The sequence below is a fragment of the Euprymna scolopes genome, chromosome 20, assembly GCF_053919585.1.
Source record: "Euprymna scolopes isolate OS-2025 chromosome 20, ASM5391958v1, whole genome shotgun sequence".
In the NCBI taxonomy this organism is placed as follows: Eukaryota; Metazoa; Mollusca; class Cephalopoda; order Sepiida; family Sepiolidae; genus Euprymna; species Euprymna scolopes.
This window is the reverse complement of record NC_136501.1, coordinates 82,275,428-82,298,712: the sequence shown is the minus strand read 5'-3', so window position 1 is coordinate 82,298,712 and position 23,285 is coordinate 82,275,428. Positions and strand designations below refer to the sequence as shown.

The window sequence follows — 23,285 nt, the reverse complement described above, 5'->3', positions numbered from 1 at the left end:
GTGTTGTTTCCTGCGATCATATCGTGTGTAAAAAGAACGAATGTGATGGGGAAATGAGGCGACAAGCATCTCGAGACTGGTTGTGTGGATAGCAAGAGAAACTCTGGTCCAACCCGCCTATAATTCCGGAGGAGAATGCAGATTCATGGTGCTGACTCAAGAGAGATCAATCGTGCGTGCTGAACCTTCCCAACGCTGAGATCCAGAAGCACTAAAAGATGACTTGAATATATATATATATATATATATATATATATATATATATATATATATATTTTTTTTTTTTTCTTCTCTTTCTTTTCTTTTCTTTTGTTTTATCAAAATTCTTGTAGGATGCTGAGCTGAGAATTGCCAAAAAAAAATCCCAACGGTAATTTGAATGAGATGAGAAGAAGTCCTCAGTTCAACAAATTTCTTATAAGGTGCTGAACTGTGAATTATAAGATGAAATCTCAACTGTGACTGGTTATAAGGTGGGAGAAACCTCCCCTCGCTCAATAAAAAGCAGGTGCTTAAGTACCCTGATTAGGGGTGTATACCTTCTATTAAGAGACTGTGATGTTAATAAAAAAAAAAAATCTTATAAATTGTGACTGAAACTGAAAAAAAAAAAAATGATGAGAAAATAACTCTTGTAAACCCTTGACGGGAAAATCTGAGTATTATTTAAAAAAAAAAAAAAAAAAAAATTCTTTTTTAAACAGGGGAGATAACTCTTATAAGTTTTGAAAAAAAAACATTACAATTTTAAATAAGTTGATAATTAAAAAATACAGGATTTATGAACTGGAAAAAAAAAAACTTGTGAGTGACATTTATAAATGTTGAATTTTTTTTGTGTTATCATTGTAAATTTAAATTGTGAAAAAAAGAACAAACAAAAACTTTCATGATGAAAAAGAAAAGGAGACTTAATTACCCTGAATAAGACTGTGGACTCTAGATTTTATTACTTTTAATGAACTTTTTGATATTCTTTCTAATTCTTTGTAATGACGTTCTTATGAACTTTTGTATGAAAAAAAAAAAGGGGAAGAACCCTCGTTGGAGGGTGACTGTCGGACTATGTGCATGCTGTCTTTTCTTGACAGGTAAACCAACGATAGAGAAAGGGGGCACAAGAAACCTGGTGGTGAGCAGTGAGAAGGGCGGAATAGTGTGTTGGGCTTAGACCTATTGGTTCTGTATGAAGCAATATGTCTAGGGGGGGTGACGTCACCGTCTTGAGGGAGTGATGTTGCTCCCCATTAGGGAGGTTGAGACCCCCCTAAATCCTGAGGAAGGCCGGGTAAATATGCTAAGATTGTTTGTTGAACTTAAATGAATCCCGGACAGTGGCGGGTGCCCTGATTTACTTGTACTTGGGAAAAACAGACATAATTTTTATTGTTTGCAAATGAAGGGACCGGAAATGTCAGAATAATGTGGAAGCCAGACCTATGCTGGCTTGAAGAACACCTGTTCAGACAATGGCTTTCTGAATGAAAGGTTTTGATCCCTTTAGGTCGTGTGAAAAGGGTTTCATTTTTGGTCTCAGATTTTCAGAATTGCGGACGGTTTGCTGAATTGCACACATGCAAAATGGCTGAGGGATTTCCCTCTTGACGTGTTGGATTTTGGTTGATCTGGCAAATTGCCATACCGAATATTTAAACAAGCGCCAGATGGTTGGGAGCAGATTGAGGCTGATTTTCCAGAAAGAAATAAGCTCACAAAAACCGTCCGACCCCTCTTCAGTGGAAGAATAGATTTTGGAGACGTAAAATGTTTTGGTGAACTGAATGATGTACATATGTAAAAAAATCTGTAACTTTTGTTAAATTAACTTTTCGTAGCTCGAACCCTGGGTGTCGGTCTTCTTTCTCAGCGTGCATGCAAGCTTTGCTTTTGCTTTTCAGCAGAAATTAACACAGAGATGCAAAGAACATTGTGAAGCTCTCCTGGTTGACGATCACAAGCCACAGTTTCCGATGAGGTTAGAGGTCAGTTGCTGACCTGAGCACGGGAGGCTGCCACACTGATATGTTGATTTAGATTAGTGTTGCTTAGACAGACTACAAACAATATACTAAGAAAAGATTTTTTTTTCATCTCATGTGCCTAAATTATGGTAATTCTTTTTAATGAACAGTGACTATTCAGATTGAGTTTAAAAACAAGATGAAAAGAAATATATATTAATTTTATGTTACCAAATGGAAAAAAAATGTTAATTGTTAAACTTTTTCTTTTTGTTATTTTTCAGGAAGAATCAGAAAACACGAAAAAGAAAGAAAAACTTATTGAAACTGTCATGATTGATCAATTGGCAAGGTAAGGATTAATAATTTCTACATTTTTGATTGAAAAAAATGAATTTGTTTTTGATTTTTAATGAATTAAATTTAATTTTTATATGTTGAAATGATAATTTGATATACTAGGTGCCTTCAATAAGATTTCAAATTTTTTGTACAGGCATTTGAAATTGTGATAGAATCTTGAAAATTTAGTATGTTATTGCATTACATCTTATGAGATGACTCGGCAATTTTTATGATTCCAGGTTCAACTGAACAATTACAGCAGTAATTAGAATACACCATACTAAAGCCTGATTGTCACAGCTGGTGAATTTCAAAAATGCAATCTGGATGTGAGGACACTTTAGAAGAACGATATGCAATAAAATTCTGTTTTAAACTTGGAAAAATTCCCACAAAACGTATGGAATGTTTCAAACTGCTTTTGGACCATCTTTCATGAATGAAGCATCAATTTTCTGGTGGCATAAGAGATTCAAGGAAGCCAGAGAGTCTGTGAAAAATGATGAGAGGTGTGGAAGTGTAAGGAAGTCAAAACACCAGGGTTGATTGGCCAAATAAAGAATTTCATGGATAAGGACTGTCGTGTGTCTATAGAGACAATAAGTGCAGAGTTTGATGCCAGTATAGGAACTGTACACCAAATTATTTGCATCGGAAGAGGCCACCACTCTTCAAATCGGGTCAGTGGCATTTTCACTAGAACAATGCACCAGCCCACAACTCCATTTTTGTCACAAACTATTTGACCAAGATGGGCATCAAGACACCCTCCCTTGCTCCTTGTGACTTTTGGTTATTCCCTAAGCTCAAGGAAAACGTTAAAGGCTGTTATTATGAGATAATTAAGAATATGAAAGAGGCTCTGACGAGGGCCATTGACACGCTTACACAAGAGGACTTTCATGAGGTCTCCCAGAAGTTATTGAAACATTACAAGAAGTGCATTGCAGCCAGAGGAAATTACTTTGAAGGAAAATAGAGTTTCATGTGTGTACTATCAATAAAAGTGCCATACGAAAAAGTCTGGAAAAAAGAATTCTGTAAAATATGAGGTGCCTTCTATTGAAGGCACCTCATATTTTACAGAATTCTTTTATTTTCTGTTTAATGAAAATTATAAAAAGCAAATTGATTTGATCAAATTTGATTTAAAATTGATTTAATGAAATTTGATTCAAAATAAACTTAATTAAATTTGAATTAAACATTTGCTGCTTTATTTTTTATGTAATAATAAGAATATGTGCTATTCTATTTTATCAAGATTAGCATATTTAAATGAATTATTTGAACACATGTAATGATTTTCAAAACGTTGTTTATTATTTCACTGCTGTTAAACATATTAGAAAGCACAAGCTAATTAAAAAATTGTAGGAACAAAGAAATTTCATTCATCAATATTTTACAACAAATTATAAAGACAGGATAATAAAACATGCATGAATGACACACATACAATTCTTCCTAATCACAAAGTATGGAATAGTAACAACAAAGTCAGTCAAAATTTGTTTGTACTTGACTTGATTCATTGGATATCTCTCTCTCTGTTTACCCTGTCAATATTGTTTTAGCCTGTCGACAAATGTACTTTGATTTTGTTGGGATGATTAACAGAGCCTTTCCCTTAGCAACTTTATGATTTTTCACCCTTTTTGTTTTGTTTATCCCTCTTTTACAAACTCTTTCTGTGTGAATAAATGTGTACATATGCATATATATGAGTGTGTGTGTGTATTTACACATTTCAACCTCATGTCAAGAAACAAGTTTCTCTGTAAGAGAAATAATTATGGTTGTCATATATATATATATATATAAAACTCAAATGACCTTGTAACGAGTGATGTAACCCACTTTCCGGTTTACGACACCTGGGTGCGCATGCGCGCATAAACATTAACCCATAATAACGTAAACAAATAAACACAAATCGCTTCTTTTGCAGATTTTGACCTTTCAAAATTATTATTTAACATGGGAAGAGTGGGGGTGTTTTGCAACTATTCTTTATTACGACTATACTGTCGCTATTTTCTTACAACTAAACAACTTTAACCCATTGACAAACATAAGAACAATTGTAGTAAAGCCAAGACTACTACTACTACTACTATTACTACTACTACTCTCTATCCGTCCCTTTTCCTTCCTTCCTTCTTTTTTTATTTTTTGTTTACATTTCTAGATACAAAATAGTTGTGTGAGAACGGTGAATTTGTTGACACATTTACTAATCTGTTTCAATATTAGTTTTATTTTATTTTATTTATTTAGGTCTTATTTTTGTGCTTCAGGTTTTATTAATTATTTTTTTTTAGATTTTAAGTTTCTGTAACTTGGTTGAAGGATTCCAGTAAGGATTTTTCATACTTATATTTCTCATCGGTAGGTTCATGTGCGTTTTTGCTGCTAAATGACTTTCGTCGGCGTTCGATTCGTAGGAAAATCATGTTTAATTTTTTATTTTTGAGCGATTATTTGGAAAAATAAGTAACTTTACACGAATAGGGAGGATTTTTTTTTTTTATGTTTGAGTGATCCGTCCGTGATTTTTCATTTTAATATACGTTCATAGAAATGTTTCTGTTATGTAAAAAAAAACTATTTTCTTTACGTCACAAGTGTCACGCTCATACATAAATTCCATAGCTAATATAACATACTGAACCAATGGGTCACGGGTAGTCTAGTATATATATAATATTTTTAGGAGAATATCATTTTTGGTACCGTGCTGTATATATTGTTTTATACAATCTCTGTGAATAACTATGTATGTGTTCTTCACATAGGTCCACTTCTTTCTTTCAAATTGGCAACTTTATGTACAAAAAAGATTTATCTCAACAATTGTTCACCTAAAAATGTGAAAATTAAAACATTATTATTAGTTTTTCACACATTTTATCTTTTTACAGGAATAGTTTGTGCATTCTTGTGTGTGAACAATGTATTATTACATGTCTCTTTTACATCATAGACAAATTATTAATAAATGAAATGTTCTTGTCTCTCACGGCTGCTTTTACTATTTTTGTTACTTTCCAATATGTGCCTCTGCTGTGAATTGATACATAGAAAATTTTAGCAAACTCCACGACATTTATTTAATTTCTCTATCCACACATTGCTAAACTTGATGAATGCACTTGCCAACACATTTTCTGGTGCAGAAGGTGCTACTATATACCTTTTTTTTTACCTTAAAATTCTGCCTCTCTGTTTATCTTCCTTTAAGTTACTCTTAACTACAAAGTTACATTCTTCCTAATTTCCTCTTCCGGTTGGTCTTTACTTCCATTTTGTAACCACTGGCGACACACCACACCTCTTTTTTCTTTATCTGCTCCCATCCCCGGCATCAACGGTATGTTTTACTCATTTCCTTTCCTGGATAATGTGTTTGTTGATTTTGTCATGCAACGTGACATTTCAGGTTCCATTTCTTTACGGGCTTATTCAGTCTTTCGACTTCTTTAATTCCTTCATTTTCCTACCTTCGTTAGTTGTTATTGTTTTTATTTTCTCATACCCGTCATTTTTTCTCTTTCAGTTTTTACTTTTTCTCTTTAAATAAATATGTATTAGTCTTCAGAATCATTATTTTTTTAAATAGTTTATCTAACTGTGAAATGTAGGTACGTGCGACGACAGTACATTAGGCATGTTTCTATATACATTCTAGCTTCATAATAACAAGTTGTTATTGTGATGTATGTTAATTGATTATGACATCACAAACCTTAAAGTAAAAAAGTCAAATTTGCTATGCGATGAGGTAGTTGGTAAATTGTTGCATGTTTTTGTTGATTTCTGGGTCAAAGTAAGGTTTATTCTCTTAATATTAGGAACTCATAAGTCAGACAGCAAATAATTAAGTTGCATTATTTTACTTTCTTTGCAGATTTTTGGAGCAAAAATTAAGTATGACTACCTCATCTCCTAGGCGACGTTGTTTAATTAATCCAAATGTGTTTTGCTATATTTGTGAGGAATATGCGTTGCAATCCAACAGGAAATGGACCAGCAAATTTGTGAAATGTGCTTATATTGCTTATTTCAAAATAACGCTAGTTGATCAAGATAAGGCATAGGCACCCATATTGTATGCAAGCAATGTGTTGAGCATCTTCAGCAGTGGACAAAAAAAGGATAGAAAGTAACTCTGCTTTGGTATTCCAGTGGTCTGGCATGAACCAAAAAACCATTTCAATGACTGCTATTTCTGTGCAGTCGAAATGAAAGGAATCAACAGGAGGAACAGAAATTCGTTAGTTTATTCAAACCTCAAGTCTGCAATTTGGCCAATACCATAATACAATGAAATTACTGTTCCAGTGTTTAAAGGCTTGCCAAAATTGGAATTGCCTGGTTCTGAAGAAGACCAAGCTTCTGTTTTGTCCACTGACAGTAGTGAAACCACTGTTTCACTACTGTTAGTTTTCCTCCTCCTTCACTACCACAGTTTTTTTTCTCAAGGAGAACTTAACGATCTGATGAGATCTCAACCTTTCCAAAGAATCTTCTGGATTTTTAGCTTCAAGACTCAAAGAAAAAAATCTACTTCAGCTGAGAACTCGCATAACCTTCTATAGATAATACCATATTGAATTCTTATCATATTTCACTCAGGAAAATGACGCAGTATATTGTAAGGATGTTGCCAGCCTGCTGCAGCAGCTTGGTGTCAAACAGTATTATCTCAGGATTGGCGCCTTTTTATAGACAATTCCAAAAAAAGTTTAAAATGTGTTTTTCTTCACAATGGCAACTTATATAGATCAGTTCCTCTTGGCCATTCAACGATCCTCAAAGAAAAATATGATGAAATCAAATTTGTTCTAGAAAAGATTTCATACAGACAGCACCAACGGATCATTTGTGTCAATTTAAAAATGGTTGGGTTTCTCCTTAGGCTACACAAAATTTCCTTGCTTCTTGTGCTTGTGGGATAGCAAAGCAAGAACAGACCACTGAATAAAAAAAGATTGGCCTGTGTGCAGTGAACTGATTTCTGGCTTTCTTAATATTCTGGTTCCTCTTTTTGTGGAGCGTTCCAAAATTATGTTTCCTCCTCTTCACATAAAGCTTGGCATCATAAAACAGTTTGTGATGGCGACGGTTTCAAATATATTTGCATGAAATTTCCAGGCCTAACCACAGATAAATCAAAAGCTGGAATTTAATGAATGAAAAGCAAAATTTAATGAATGATGCAAATTTCTGTAATTTTATGAATCCTGCAGAATTGAGTGCCTGGACAGCTTTTAGGAACATAAAAAATTTCTTCTTGGAAAAATAAAGGCACTCAACTACAAAAAGTTTGTTGAAACATTACTCAAAAGTTTCCATCAACTCGATGCAAATATGAGCATCAAGTTACATTTTTTGCACAGCTATCTTGCCCGTTTTTCAGAAAATTTAGGTGATGTAAGTGACGAGCAAGGAGAGCACTTTCATCAACAACATGAAAGTTCGCTATCAAGGTCGTTGGGATGCCACCATGCTTGCAGACTACTGTTGGTCTATTAAGTGCAATGATGCCGGAGTCCCCCATTCTAGAAAGTCAGTAAAATGCCAATTTATGGAGGAGGAGGAGGAGGATGATGATGATGATGATGATGATGATGATGTCTATGCTTAATATTCTTTTACAACTTCCAGTTTTAATTGTGAATATTTTATTGTGATTTCATGAATATCTGTCTTAAAGTTACATAAAAATATTGTTTTTTCAATTCGCCTGGTTTTATTGTAGCTATCAGCTTCCTACAGAGGGAGTATACCATAACAGAAAAACTAGATAGAATAAAAGTGACAGCATTTCTGGAATCAGTGTCCTTAAATTAGTTAAAAATCGTTAAAACATTTTAAGCACTGTGTCAATATTTTTTTGTTGGCCAGTAATATGAAAGAGCTTAATACATGTTTCTGAGTGCTGGCTTTTAAAACTTCCTACAGAGGAAAATATGTAGAAGAAAATATTATCGAGCAAAACTGCTTAGAAATTTGAACTTATCTCAAACTCATTAAAAATTATTCAATTTTTGGTTTAAAATTGAACATCACATCAAAAAAATATTTAAATGTAATTTCATTTTTATTATAGAAGTGTAATATGTGATCCTGACCAAAATAAATATTTAACAGAGCCTCATGAATATATTGCTCATCGGCCCCGAGGTGCAAATAGGTTCCTGCATGAATCCAGGTAAAAAAAAAAAATGAATAAGAATTAAAAAAATGAATAAGACAAAATGAATAAGAATAAAAAATGAATAAGAATAAAAAATGAATAAGAATAAAAAAGAATAAGAATAAAAAAGAATAAAACAGAATAAGAATAAAAAATGGATACGAATAAAAAATGAATAAGAATAAAAAATGAATTGAAATAAAAAATTAATAAGAATAAAAAATGACTAAGAATAAAAAAATGAATAAGAATAAAAAATGAATTGGAATAAAAAATGAATAAGAATAAAAAATGAATAAGAATAAAAAAACAAACAATAAAAAATGAAAAAGAATAAAACTGAATAAGAATAAAAAATGAACAGGAATAAAAAATGAATAAGAATAAAAAACGAATAAAAATAAAAAATGAATAAGAATAAAAAAATGAATAAGAATAAAAAAATGAATAAGAATAAAAAAATGAATAAGAATAAAAGAATTAATAAGAATAAAAAATAAATAAGAATAAAAAATGAATAATAATATTTTTATGGAATAAAAAAGGCATATGAAAATGAATAAAAAATGAATAAGAATAAAAAAATAAATAAGAATAAATAAATAAATAAGAATAATAAAGAATAAGAATAAAAAATGAATAAGAATAAAATAAATACGAATAAAAAAATAAATAAAATAATAAAGAATAAAAATAAAAAAGAATAAGAATAAAAAATGAATAAAAATAAAAATTAATGAGAATAAGTAATGAATAAAATAAAAACAAATAAGAATAAAAAAGAATAAGAATAAAAAAGAATAAGAATAAAAAAGAACAAGAATAATAAATGAACAAGAATAAAAAATGCATAAGAATAAAAAAAATAAATAAAAATAAAAAATGAATGAGAATAACAAATGAATAAGAATAAAAAAAATGAATGAGAATAAAAAATGAATAAGAATAACAAATGAATAAGAATAAAAAAATGAATGAGAATAAAAAATGAATGAGAATAAAAAAGAATAAGAATAAAAAAAAGTAATAAGAATAAAAAATGAATAAGAATAACAAATGAATAAGAATAAAAAATGAATGAGAATAACAAATGAATAAGAATAAAAAATAAATAAGAATAAAAAAAATGAATGAGAATAAAAAATGAATAAGAATAAGAAATGAATAAGAATAAAAAAAGAATAAGAATAAAAAAGAATAAGAATAAAAAAAAGTAATAAGAATAAAAAATGAATCAGAATAAAAAATGAATAAGAATTAAAAATGAATAAGAATAAAAAATGAATAAAAATTAAAAATGAATCAGAATAAAAAATGAAGAATAAAAAATGAATAAGAATAAAAAATGAATTAGAATAAAAAATGAATGAGAATAAAAAATGAATAAGAATAAAAAATGAATGATAATAACAAATGAATAAGAATGAAGAATAAATAAGAATAAAAAAGAATAAGAATAAAACAAATGAATAAGATTAAAAAAATAAATAAGAATAAAAATGAATAAAAATAAAAAATGGATAAGAATAAAAAATGAATAAGAATAAAAAATGAATAAAAAAAAAAATGAATGAGAATAAAAAAAGAATAAGAATAAAAAATTAATAAGAAATAAAATGAATAAGAATAAAAAATGAATAAGAATAAAAAATGAATAGGAATAAAGGATAAATAAGAATAAAAAAGAATAAGAATAAAAATTTATAAGAATAAAAAAGAATAAGAATAAAAAATTAATAAAAATAAATAAGAATAAATAAATAAATAAGAATAATAAAGAATAAGAATTGAAAATGAATAAGAATAAAATAAATACGAATAAAAAATAAATAAAATAATAAAGAATAAGAATAAAAAATGAATAAGAATAAAAAAAGAATGAGAATAAAAAATGAATTAGAATAAAAAATGAATGAGAATAAGAAATTAATAAAAATAAAAAATGAATAAGAATAAGAAAATGCATAAAAATAAAAAATGAATAAGAATAAAAAATGAATAAGAATAAAAAATGAATAAGAATAAAAATGAATGAGAATAACAAATGAATAAGAATAAAAGAATGAATGAGAATAAATAATTAATAAGAATAAAAAAATTATATAGAATAAAAAATGAATAAGAATAAAAAATGAATAAGAATAAAAAATGAATAAGAATAAAAAAGAATAAGAATAAAAAATGGATGAGAATAAAAAAGAATAAGAATAAAAAAAGAATAAAACAGAATAAGAATAAAAAATGAATAAGAATAAAAAATGAATGAGAATAAAAAATGAATAAGAATAAAAAATGAATAAGAATAAAAAATAAATAAGAATAAAAAATGAATAAGAATAAAAAATGAATAAGAATAATAAATAATCGGAATAAAAAATAAATAAGAATAAAAAATGAATAAGAATAATAAATGAATCGGAATAAAAAATGAATGAGAATAAAAAAGAATAAGAATAAAAAAAGAATAAAACAGAATAAGAATAAAAAAAAAATAAGAATAAAAAATGAATGAGTATAAAAAATGAATAAGAATAAAAAAAGAATAAGAATAAAAAATGAATAAGAATAAAAAATGAATAAGAATAAAAAAAAATGAATAAGAATAAAAAAAAATAATAAGAATAAAAAAGAATAAGAATAAAAAAAGAATAAAACAGAATATGAATAAAAAATGGATATGAATAAAAATTAATAAGAATAACAAATGAATCGGAATAAAAAATGAATAAGAATTTAAAAAAATGAATAAAAATAACAAATGAATAAGAATAAAAATGAATAAGAATAAAAAATGAATAAGAATTTATAAAATGAATAAGATAAAAAAATGAATCAGACAAAAATAATAAGAATAAAAAATGAATAAGAATAAAAAATGAATAAGAATAAAAATGAATAAGAATAAAAATGAATAAGAATAAAAATGAATAAGAATAAAAATGAATAAGAATAAAAATGAATAAGAATAGAAAAAATAAATGAAAATAAAAATAATTAAGAATAAAAAAATGAATGAAAATAAAAAATTAATAAAAATAAAAAATGAATAAGAATGAAAAATGACTAAGAATAAAAAATTAGAATAAAAAAATTATAAGAATACAAAATGAATAAGAATAAAAAAATGAATAAGAATAAAAAATTAATAAGAATAAAAAATTAATAAAAATAAAAAATAAGAAAAAAAATGAATAAGAATAAAAAATATGAATAAGAATAAAAAAAAAATGGATAAGAATAAATGAATGAATAAGAATAAAAATGAATAAGAATAAATGAATGAATAAGAATAAAAAATGATTAAGAATAAAAAATGAATAAGAATAAAAAATGATTAAGAATAAAAAATGAATAAGAATAAAAAATGATTAAGAATAAAAAATGATTAAGAATAAAAAATGAATAAGAATAAAAAATAAATAAGAATAAAAAATGATTAAGAATAAAAAATGATTAAGAATAAAAAATGAATAAGAATAAAAAATGATTAAGAATAAAAAATAAATAAGAATAAAAAATGATTAAGAATAAAAAATAAATAAGAATAAAAAATGATTAAGAATAAAAAAATGATTAAGAATAAAAAATGATTAAGAATAAAAAATGATTAAGAATAAAAAATGAATAAGAATAAAAAATGAATAAGAATAAAAAATGATTAAGAATAAAAAATGATTAAGAATAAAAAATGAATAAGAATAAAAAATGATTAAGAATAAAAAATGATTAAGAATAAAAAATGATTAAGAATAAAAAATGATTAAGAATAAAAAATGAATAAGAATAAAAAACGAATAAGAATAAAAAATGAATAAGAATAAAAAAATAAGAATAAAAAACGAATAAGAAAAAAAATGAATAAGAATAAAAAATGAATAAGAATAAAAAAAATAAGAATAAAAAACGAATCAGAATAAAAAATGAATAAGAATAAAAAACGAATCAGAAAAAAAAAAAATGAATAAGAATAAAAAATGAATAAGAATAAAAAAAAATAAGAATAAAAAACGAATAAGAATAAAAAATGAATAAGAATAGAAAACGAATAAAAATAAAAAATGAATAGTGATAAAAGAATGAATAAGAATAAGGTTGCATGAAATTCATGATTCAACAACCTGCTTTCCCTCTCTCCTTCTCATTCTTTCTCGCTCGCTTTCCCTCTTTCTTTCTCATTCTCTCTCTCCCGCCTCACTCTCTGCTTTTTCTGTTATTTTACTGTCATTTTGTTTTCATGATTTACTTTTTAATTTAAACTAAGATGATTTATTATCCCAAATTTTAAGATTGTTATATTTCCAAATTTTAATTGTAAAAGTGAAATGTACTTATAAGAGTATTGTTTGATTATTAAGTTCTTGATTGCATCAAATTATAAAATTATAATTGTTTCTAATTTTTAAGTTAATGTTGGATTAATCTGTATTTGTAAAATTTCTAGGTGGAAATAGCTTCCAATAATTTCAATATTGAGGTTTGCTAAGAAGCTGAAAACTAGTTGAAATGACTAATTAATTAGATTAAATGTTTATGGACTGATGGAAATCGCTACAGGGTCTAAAAAATCAGTATTTTTCTTTTTTAATAACAAAAGTTTTATAAATAACTGAGTTGTTAACAAATAAAAATGCGGTGGTTTCCACACAATATGAGATTGCATTTTTGATTTAAATAAAGAATGTATCGAAATTAATTAACAGATATCCAACACTAAAGAAAAATGCACATGTTGTTCTGTGACTGAAAATGAACCGCTTAATTCTTCATTCTGATGCAGTTCCAACCGAGCTATTCTAGTTGGCTGTCTCCTACTGCCTTTTATATTTGCTAAGGCTTCTCTTGCTAAATAGATGGCATCCATTTAAATTTTTCCTTGGCGGATGAAATACTTTATGAAAGAAATGAATCGAAGCACATTATTTTGTTGTTAAAAAATTATTAATGACAACAATTTGTGAAATGACTGTTTTATTATATAATAAATTACATTGGCTATTTGCTAGAATAATGGCTTCCCAAAAAATGTTTATCTATTTTGCACAAATGAATCATATTACTGGATTTTACCTCAATAAATGTAAACAGAAATTTATTTAGAATCTACATAACAGCACTTTAAGTAGTTGCTATAAAATATTTTTTTTTGAGCATTAATAGCGAATGTAACCAATTTATAATTCTTCCATACTGGAATAATTAATTTTCTAAATAAACCAAAATAAAGAACCTTTTTTATAGGTTAAATAACATGGTGCAACAAGATTGTCAATGCAGAAACAAATATCGATCTGTATTGTTTTGTGGCCAAAAATGTTTGTATAAATAAAAATGTATACTAAAATACAGATCTACTTCTCATTAAGCACTGTTTTATAAACACTGTAGTTTCATTGGATTAACAGCTATGAACCAACAAAACAGCTATGAACCAACAAAAAAGCTATGAACCAACAAAAAAGCACAATGAATATTAAAAATACAAAATGAAAAAATGTGTTGAAAATACTTATTTGAATTCTTATGACTTCATATTTTTGCTTTGACTCCACAGCATTCAGACTCAAGGGTCTTCAACTGAAAACCTACTTTCCAAAAGAGTGAGATTTGGTGTCAGAATATTGACATGGTAAGATTTAAAGCACGCATGTTCATTACTTGATATGAATCTAATATTTAAACTAGAAGGATTTGTTTCTCGGTGTTGCCTGGGATAAATGTAAATGATAATTTAATTTTAAAATATGTAAGTATTAGAGCATTACTCCTGTAAATAAAAAGTCATAAAAAATCCCATTTCGCTGCAAGATGTTCAAATATTTTAGTACTAACTGAGGAAAATATGAAATAATAATTTAATTTAATAAAAAGAAATATTAAAATTAAAAAAAAATCATGAGAGCATCCACTGTAAGCCATTAAGGTGATTAAAATAAGATTTGTTAAATATTTATTGTTTCAAATAAAACAAATAGATTTTTTCTATATTTTGAAGGACAACATGAATAAATTCTATTTCAATCACCTGAATTACAAAGAAATTAGTTTGACTTTCAAATAGCACAAGTTCCCATTCTAATATTGTGCATAAATTTTTTTAAATGAATGTCACTCAAAATTTTTGTGAAGCTTATCTTATCAGATTAAAAAAGTAAATAAATGAAGGAAATTAAGAAATAAGTTTTCAGCTGTGTGCTTATTTTACATTAAATATATATAGGGAAATGATCTGCCACTACAAAAATGCAAAATATTAAGTGTTTTTATATTCCTTCTTTGCAAATATTTTTTAGACCGTTTACATGTATTTGTCCCCAAATAGTTGAATCGGATTTAAAAATTTTTTTACTGTGGATAAGCTACGATGGTAAAAATATAACAAAACACAAAAAATTAAGTAAACACAGAAAAAATATAAAAAACGTAAAAATGTGTGACCTTTTTCCAGTGCTTGTATGGAGATGTTTTCCTTATGATCTAACGGATTTTTGAAAAGCTGCAAAATGTAGTTTTTATTTTGGAAAAAGTATAAATTTATAATAATGCCCATACATGAATGCCGGCAGCAAAACCTGCCATGTTAAGAAGCTGTTCATTAATTGACATATTCCACTCTGTTCTGAAATGTGAAAAAATGTATACAGAATATATTGTTAGGAAGTCTGATAGAATTTAACTTTTAAATTTGAATATATAGCGAATGTTCTTTGTTTTAAATGAAGAAATATGAGAAGAAAAATATAAAAGAATAAAAGAATCCATGAATAATTTCAAAAAAGAGTACAAATAACGGTTCATGTATTTAACATCTACTTTGATATTCCTTTATTTCTTGAATACAGTCAGAATAACTGGAATAATTAAAGTGAAATTGAGGGAGCATTCATTATTTATATTAAATATCTAGTATAATATGTAGGCAACAGTACGAATTATAAAATGGAACAATAATAGTGATTTAAGCAAAAATATCTTTTAAGGAAACTCCTCAATGTATGCGAGGTACAAGGAGTAGATAATTGAAGGAGAGTGATAAATGTCTGCCATCTTCTTTGTAAAATACATAGTCGGGAACATCAGCTTTTCCAGAATAAATGTAAGAAATTATTTAAAAATATGGGATGCATTCACATTTTCTGGAAACATGCATTAGAAATAAAAAATAAATGACTTTCACTGCTCGTCTCTAATAATAGCAGTTGTTTCAGTATAAGCAGACACAAGTACCATGAAATTGCTTTTGTTGTTTAACTTTTTGTTGTATGATGAATGAAATTATTTAAGTCATCCTCTAATGATCTTGTCGATTGTTAGCAACTTGAAATATGTTAAATAACTGCCATTCATTTTAGAAACACAGAATATGATGTAGACTGGAATATGTTAGCTAATAATTAGCATAGACTTTGTATCAATATTAATATTATAAGATGTATTTTAATGAATTGTTTGCGTCTCTCATACCATTTCTCTCTAGCAATAGCCATGATGCTTTGAGGGAGTTGATTGGATTCTTCTTCTATGTTGATAAAACAATCACAATTTATGAATTCCGGCAATTTGGGAAAAGGTAAGCATTATATATATATATATATATATATATATATATATATATATATATATATATATATATATATATATATTTCTTTTCTTTTTTTTTTACAAGGAAGTTATCACTTATCAAGGCCCAAAGGCCATACGAGGATAAGGATTAACGAAGGTAAGGTGGTAGTGTAGTAATCGTTAATGGTGTAGATTAGGTAGAATTTGGATGTTTTTAAAGGAACAGCTCAGCAAAAACTTGTTTACATTGAACTTGAAGGTTACCATATTGAAATTGGCCAGGAAGCAGGCCAGTAGAACAGTGTTCCACAACTGAGTAGTTCTATGAAAGAAGCTTTGTTCATGGAATCTGCGTTTAGATTTAGGAACAGATAGAGATTGAGGGAAATTGTTGATATTGGTTGTAGTTAGTTGAGTGTTTTTTGTGAAATGTTGGTAAAAGGGGACTATAGATTAAAGTTCAGATAAGCACTTGCCATGAAAATAACAATAAGGCAGAGACAGGCTTGCAATGTCTCTTCTGTGGGAAAATGGTTGCAAGGAAGAAAAAAAAGGGCATCACCTACTCGGTTTCGAAGCTGGTTTTGAACTCTATCAAGGCAAGATAGGGCACGTCAAGCAGCTCCTGCCCAGATGTGGCAACAGTACTCCATTTTAGGACGTTCAAATTTTATTTCTTTTAAAGACTTTTCCAATTGAATTACAATATATAAAAATGGTATGTAATAATTTTCTCAGACATTTTGTCTGAAACGAATTGACAGAGGAAATTCTAACCATTCTTATGCACATAAAATATTGGAAAGATGATGATATTCCTGACTTGGCTTCCCATTCTATATAGGCATCAATCAGAAAAAAGCTGACTCACAAACAAAACAATGAAAATAACAATTCTTACATTTCTGCATGCTGATTACAAAATCAAGATGGCCGTACATTTCATGAAAAGAAAAATAGCAGACAATATGTTTTCAACAACAAATTGTACGAACATCAACCAATAGTTAGAAACGAAAATGTGGAAATGTGAGAAAGTTATTCATAAAAACATCATATGGCACAAAATAACCAAAAATGTTGATGAGATTGTTTTAATCTCAATCCTCTTTTCTATCTCTCTCTGCTTTCTTCTTTTCACTTAAATAGATCGCTTTAGGAGAAGCCAAAAATGCATCACTTTTCAGACTTTATCAAACGACTATTTTATAAATACCTTGTATATAGTGCAATTACTCAAAAAGGTTGATGTGCTATAAGACAATCTCAATCCTAATTTTCATAATGATTGTCTTTTTTATCTTTTTTCTAGTTCTAAAGCTTTACCCTTCATAAAGAAAGGTCAATATTCATCTCCAGACGCAGCTGATTCAAGTCAACATTATACCTTATGTGACATATACCCGGTAACAATTTACATTTTGTTTCATTATTGTGCATTATTTATTTAAACATATAAATTTGCATAGTTTTGTGCTAGTCTTTCAACACAGAATGGCATACTAGTATCATCTCTTATCTTGTTGATCTGTCTCTTTGGTGATCATCCTCTTTATCTTCAGTGAAATCGTCCTTATTTCTTTACATAGCTGGAGTCTGGTAGCCTGGAAACATGTTAATCTCTCTTTTTGAACATCATTGATGGATCTTTACAATAATTTAAAGTAAATACAGGAACTGCATATTCACTGCTAACCTATCTGGGGTGGTGTAAACACCTCAAAAACTTAATGAGTGAGAAATGATTTGGTTTCTTTGCCATGTACTTCCTTCCAATACATAACATATGGTACATGTCAGCCCTTTATCTTTAACATCAAATGGAATTTTCCCCTTCAATCTAACATTATATATAGGATACCATTTTTAACACTATTTTTACATACAGGGTATTTCTTATTTATCTGTTGCTATTGTACATTGTATATCATGGGGTTTGTGTGAAATGAAAATATAAATACTCCTGCGCAACACATAGATGGGTCAGATAAATTTTTATTCAAATGTGCAGTTTTGATATTTATAGAAAAGTGGAAAGCTGTAAACTTGTCATTTTCCTTTCATAAAATTAAAAATTTCATTTATATTTTATTTTGAATTTTAAATTAATTTTAGCCAAAAATAATTTTAAAATTCCTGCTTAAAATATAAAAACGATTCAATTTACAATTATTTTAATTTAAAATTAAAGTTAAAAAAATGATTTTTTTTTTTAATTTAGGAACCAATAATATGATCTGTGAGTTTTTATTTTGAATATTTTTCGTTTATGTTTTTATGTTTTATGAACTACTCAAAAGAAATTTCAAAATCAGATATGATTTTTTTTACACCTTTGCAATCAGGGATCCAATTTGGTATTGAATACAGAAAACCAGTCATGTTTACCAGAAACCTTAAAATCTAAACCAAATGTTATTTTTCGTGTCACAGATGTCGCAGAAAAAGAAAAATCTGATATCTTGTAAGTTTTAATTTCTTGTTTTTCTCTCAAGTTTTTCATTAAAAAGATTTTCACTTTATCTTTCTTAAATTATTTATCCTTTACAGTAGAATCTGTAAACTTCTAACTCTTGCTGTTGTGTTTCATTTTTCTCTTGGAAATGCTGTCCAGGGAGTTTTATATGAGTTCAGCTATATCCTGGAAGAAGTTTCCATGCATTTTCTTCCTAACCAGTTCTTCTGCCCTTTCCTCTTTTGCTACTCTTTTTATGCTACTTCGAATTCCTAAAACTTTTCTTGTTTTCATATCCATGGCATGCAAATCCTTGTCAGACCATTCTAAAATTCCTGCACTGTATCTCAAAACACTGATTGCCCATGCATTCACTGCTTTCATCAGGTTTCCTCCATACAATTTCGACTTCGCAATTAGCTTAACTCTTTAAGATACTCCTTCCTGACTTTCTCTTTCATCTCTCTGTTCATGATGCCTACACCCTCCATCACTCCCAAATACTTATACCCTGTATCTTCTATTTTTTTTATAATTTTTCCATTCAAATGAGCCTTTACTCCCCTTTTTATCAATAGCACCGCACATTTACTAATCCCAAACTCCATCCCGATGTCTTTTGAGTATGTCCTTACGAGCTCTACCAGTCCCTCCATTTCCTTCTCATTTCTACCAAATATCTTCAAATCATCCACACACAGTAGATGGTCGAAGCGTCTGCCACCAGATCCAAAGTTATACACCAGCTTCTCTCTCTTCAAGATGTTCAGTGGCATCATTATCATTACAAATTAATTAATAATAATAATAATAATGATGATAATAATAATGATAATAATAATAATAACCGCAGCACAAGACAACTTGATAAGAACCAACCACATCAAAGCAAAGATCAACAAAACACAAGAAAACAGTAAATGCAAACTCTGTAGACAAAGAGACAAGATGATAAACCATATAATAAGTGAATGCAGCAAACTAGCCCAAAAAGAATACAAGAACAGACACTAGCAAATGGGAAGGGTAGTACACTGGGAATTATGCAAACAACTGTATTTCGAATGCACATATAAGTGGTACAAACATAAGCTGGAAATAGTACTTGAAAACAAAAATCACAAAGTTCTATGGGTCATGGACATACAAACTGATAAACCCATCCAAGCAAGAAAACCAGATGTTGTAATAATTAACAAGAAAGAAAAGTCCTGTCAAATCGTAGACTTTGCTATGCCAGTTAACCACAGGATAAATATCAAAGAAAAGGAGAAACAGAGCAAATACACAGAGCTAGCCAGAGAGCTGAAAGGGATATGGAAGATGAAGAAAATCAAAATAATACCTATAATAGTATGAGCACTAGGAACAATCCCGAAAACCTTTGAAAAAAGAATGGGAGAAATTGGAATTAAGGGAATGACACACAGCGCGGGCCAGACAAACTGCTGCAAAGGCAAAACATGAAACACTACATGGAACCGAGAACACTGAAGCCGCATATCTATGTTCTCTAACTACAACCTCACCCCCATCCTCCCATTGCCACATTACTTCTCCTCCTCCCCCCAAAAAAGAGTGAAACCAAATAACCAAGTAGAGTCAAGGAGGAAGGAAAGATCGATGAACTGACCAGGCCTCTGCTGGATAAGTGTGAAGAGAACTGGGACCTTGAGGAGACTTATTGCCAATCAAATTTCAGTGAAAACCAATAGGTGCCACCAACGAGAAATCAATGGAAAGCAGCTGGTGCGATAATGCAAATTTATTTGCAAATGTTATCGAAAGAGGTGGAGAGTACTGGAAACCTGGGGAGACTTGTTGTCACTCAGCTTTCAGGAAACACCGTAGGCTGTTATCAAGGAGAGATTTTGATGACCTGTGTAAAAGCTCCTTGTGAGCCAATAATAATAATATAGAATTAAAGCAACTTAATATTTACTCTACTAATATTTCATTTACTGAATTTACATATTTTGTTTTGTAAATTTTCTATTTGACTCTGTTCTTGCAGACTTTCTGGTGTGAAATTTTCCAACCATTTTCATATTTTGTTTTGTAAATTTTCTATTTGACTCTGTTCTTGCAGACTTTCTGGTGTGAAATTTTCCAACCATTTACATATTTTGTTTTGTAAATTTTCTATTTGACTCTGTTCTTGCAGACTTTCTGGTGTGAAATTTTCCAACCATTTTCCTAATGTGTATGCCAAATTGCACACTTCTTACCACAAGGGTGACAGAGAGAAAACAAAATTGCTTGCAGAAGTTCAGCGTATGTTGTGATTTTGACCTTCAAAATTCATATTTTCTATGACTATTTTAAAATCCAGCTGATTCATCCTCAGATTTTTTTCTTTTTTTATCTTAAATGAAAAAATGTTCAAGTAACAGTTTGCACATGCTTGGCTCAAGACAATTTTAGCTTTTTTTGTTATGGAGGGAATGACCTTTACCTGCGACTACTTTCTAAGGCTTGTGTTGTATTGTATTCATAGCTACTTCAATCAAAGTAGGGAAGCTGGAAAAACAAATTCCTGATGAACCGCCCCCCCCCCTTAAGTAGACACTAATGTACTGTATTTACAATAATCCTTATCCCTGAGTGGCTTCCGGGCCTTGATAAGTGGTGACCACCTTGTAAAAAAAAAAAAAAAAAAAAAAAAAGAAAGAGGATTGGCTTCTGTGGCTTTTAAAATAAAATCAAACTGACTTCCATGGTTACTGAGAAAAAAGCACAAACGGTTTGAGTTTCTATAAGCTTGCTCACATGACCTCTTAAGGGAGCGGTGATTTTTTGGTCAATCTATGCTACCCTTAAAGGGACCAGGGAGACGACTACTGATCCATTTATGAATACCTTATAAATTCCAATAGTATTTGTATTTTGAACTTTTTAATGACCACATGTTTCTTTCCAAGAGACATGGCTGCCATGTTACGTGTTGCATACATTTATTCTCACATAAACAGTTTATCGAAGACAAACAACAGACGGAACATGATGCATAGAGAGGTAGAAACTACAGATGTAGTTGCTAAAACTGAAACTACATGAATATCCCAACACAGAAAAACATGTGCGAGTTATGAGGGTCAATGAATGTTTACAATAATTTAATTAAATAAGGGTTGGAAGATGACAGTGATGAGAAGATGTCTAAAATGCATAGCAGCAGAGATTGTTGGACTGACTTCCTCATCTTGGTTGTTATCGTCACAACGTTTCGGCCGTTTTGGGTAACTGTAAACTTTTGATACAACGTCTAGGACCACTCGGCCATATGTCACAAAAATACAGACAATTACTATGTGAATACTGTTCAATAATGGGCGGAATTACCTTAAGAGCGTGCATTCGTTTTTTGACTGATAATGGTTAAGGGGAGATAACTGAATATTATACAAATACATTCAGCTTTTCATCACTTCATTCAGTAACAATAATCCTTATAATAAACTAAAATGATTTTTTCCCTATTTCATTATCGATTATATAACCACAGCAAAACAATTTTTTATGTAGTTTTTGATTATAAGTTTTTACTGGGGAAAACTTTCATTTTACTTTATAAAGTAAGAAGGAAAATGGAAATATATCATTTGTTTTTGTGACATTTTGTGTCATTTTTTTGTGTCATTTTTTTGTATCATTTTCTTGTGTCATTGATTCACTTATCATTGTTCAACTTTTTTTAATCAGAAATTGTGCAGCATATGTTAAAGAAGCGGGGTGTGCGCACCATAACAGGTCTTGGTCAACACTATCGGAAATTATGTCATCATCTTTCAGCAAAGGATTGGTGTCTCTCCAAATCAGACCTTGAAGATGGCCTGAAAGAATTTCATATTGATTTACCTCAAAAAGTGAGTTCATTCATATTTTATGGTATATATCTTTCAGATTTGTTTTCATAATCCTAAAATCAAATGAGTGATTGTAAATTATATGAAGATAATTTAATTATCAAGTTATAGAATTCAGAAAAAAATCTAATTGTTTGTAATCTTAAGTTTAATTTGGGTAGAATTTATACTATCTGTTTCAGGTTAAATATTGGTCTGGGGTGATGAAGTTACAGTGAAAACTATGATATAGCTAGTGCACCTTCCAAACTAATTTTGTCATTTTGTATGTAGACAATAATATCTTTGTTTAATTTTATATTTATTAAATATTTATTTTTATATTTTCGATATGTCCTAAGGTGGCATATTATTCGGACAATCAAAGATAAAGTATTCCGTGAAAGGAATAAATAAATAAATACACACTGTGGTTTAAATACTGAAAGAGAAATTTATTTCCATAGAGACAAATAAAGCGTGTTATGTTTCAGGGAGAAATCTCTGTTTTTTCAAGGGTCCGGTGAAAACCGGTGACTCGGTTCCTTATGTAGAATGTTCCGGGTTGGTTGCCTATCTCCACATAAAACCTCCCCCAAGCCAATTTCTCCTTGGAGAATTTTGCTTAATACCGTTTGTTTTTAGGTCTGGGGCTCAGTCGGTTAACTTTTCTTTTCACCCTTGTACTTTTTCTCTTCAACACCGTTTGAGGGGGTGGAGCAGGTGGTGAAACTGGTACTCTCTGACCTGGAGTAGAAGATACTACGGTTGGAGTAGGTTGTGCTATGGGTAGAGGAATATTAAAAGAGTCATACAATACCTCTCTTAATGCAGCTATCACTGTGTCCTCTAAAGGTTCTGCACACTTTTGAATCAATCTGGATAGTCCATCTGCATGTCCGATATTTTTGGATGAA

General features: G+C 29.0%; 1 protein-coding gene across 4 annotated transcripts in view; it reads left to right on the top strand.

Annotated features, from left to right (window-relative positions):
* LOC145241496 (calcyphosin-2-like) overlaps nucleotides 1–23,285 on the top strand; it is a 145,804-nt gene that overhangs the window by 90,570 nt on the left and 31,949 nt on the right. For 2 of the 4 annotated variants that reach the window (XM_080104512.1, XM_080104511.1), the window contains 8 exons: nucleotides 2,246–2,313; nucleotides 8,422–8,523; nucleotides 14,060–14,134; nucleotides 15,983–16,075; nucleotides 17,381–17,474; nucleotides 18,414–18,532; nucleotides 20,688–20,797; nucleotides 22,226–22,389. In XM_080104512.1, coding sequence (XP_079960638.1) covers nucleotides 2,246–2,313; nucleotides 8,422–8,523; nucleotides 14,060–14,134; nucleotides 15,983–16,075; nucleotides 17,381–17,474; nucleotides 18,414–18,532; nucleotides 20,688–20,797; nucleotides 22,226–22,389 — 825 coding nt within the window. The remainder of the gene's footprint in view (nucleotides 1–2,245; nucleotides 2,314–8,421; nucleotides 8,524–14,059; nucleotides 14,135–15,982; nucleotides 16,076–17,380; nucleotides 17,475–18,413; nucleotides 18,533–20,687; nucleotides 20,798–22,225; nucleotides 22,390–23,285) is intronic. The other 2 variants (XM_080104513.1, XM_080104514.1) reach the window with 2 other exon arrangements.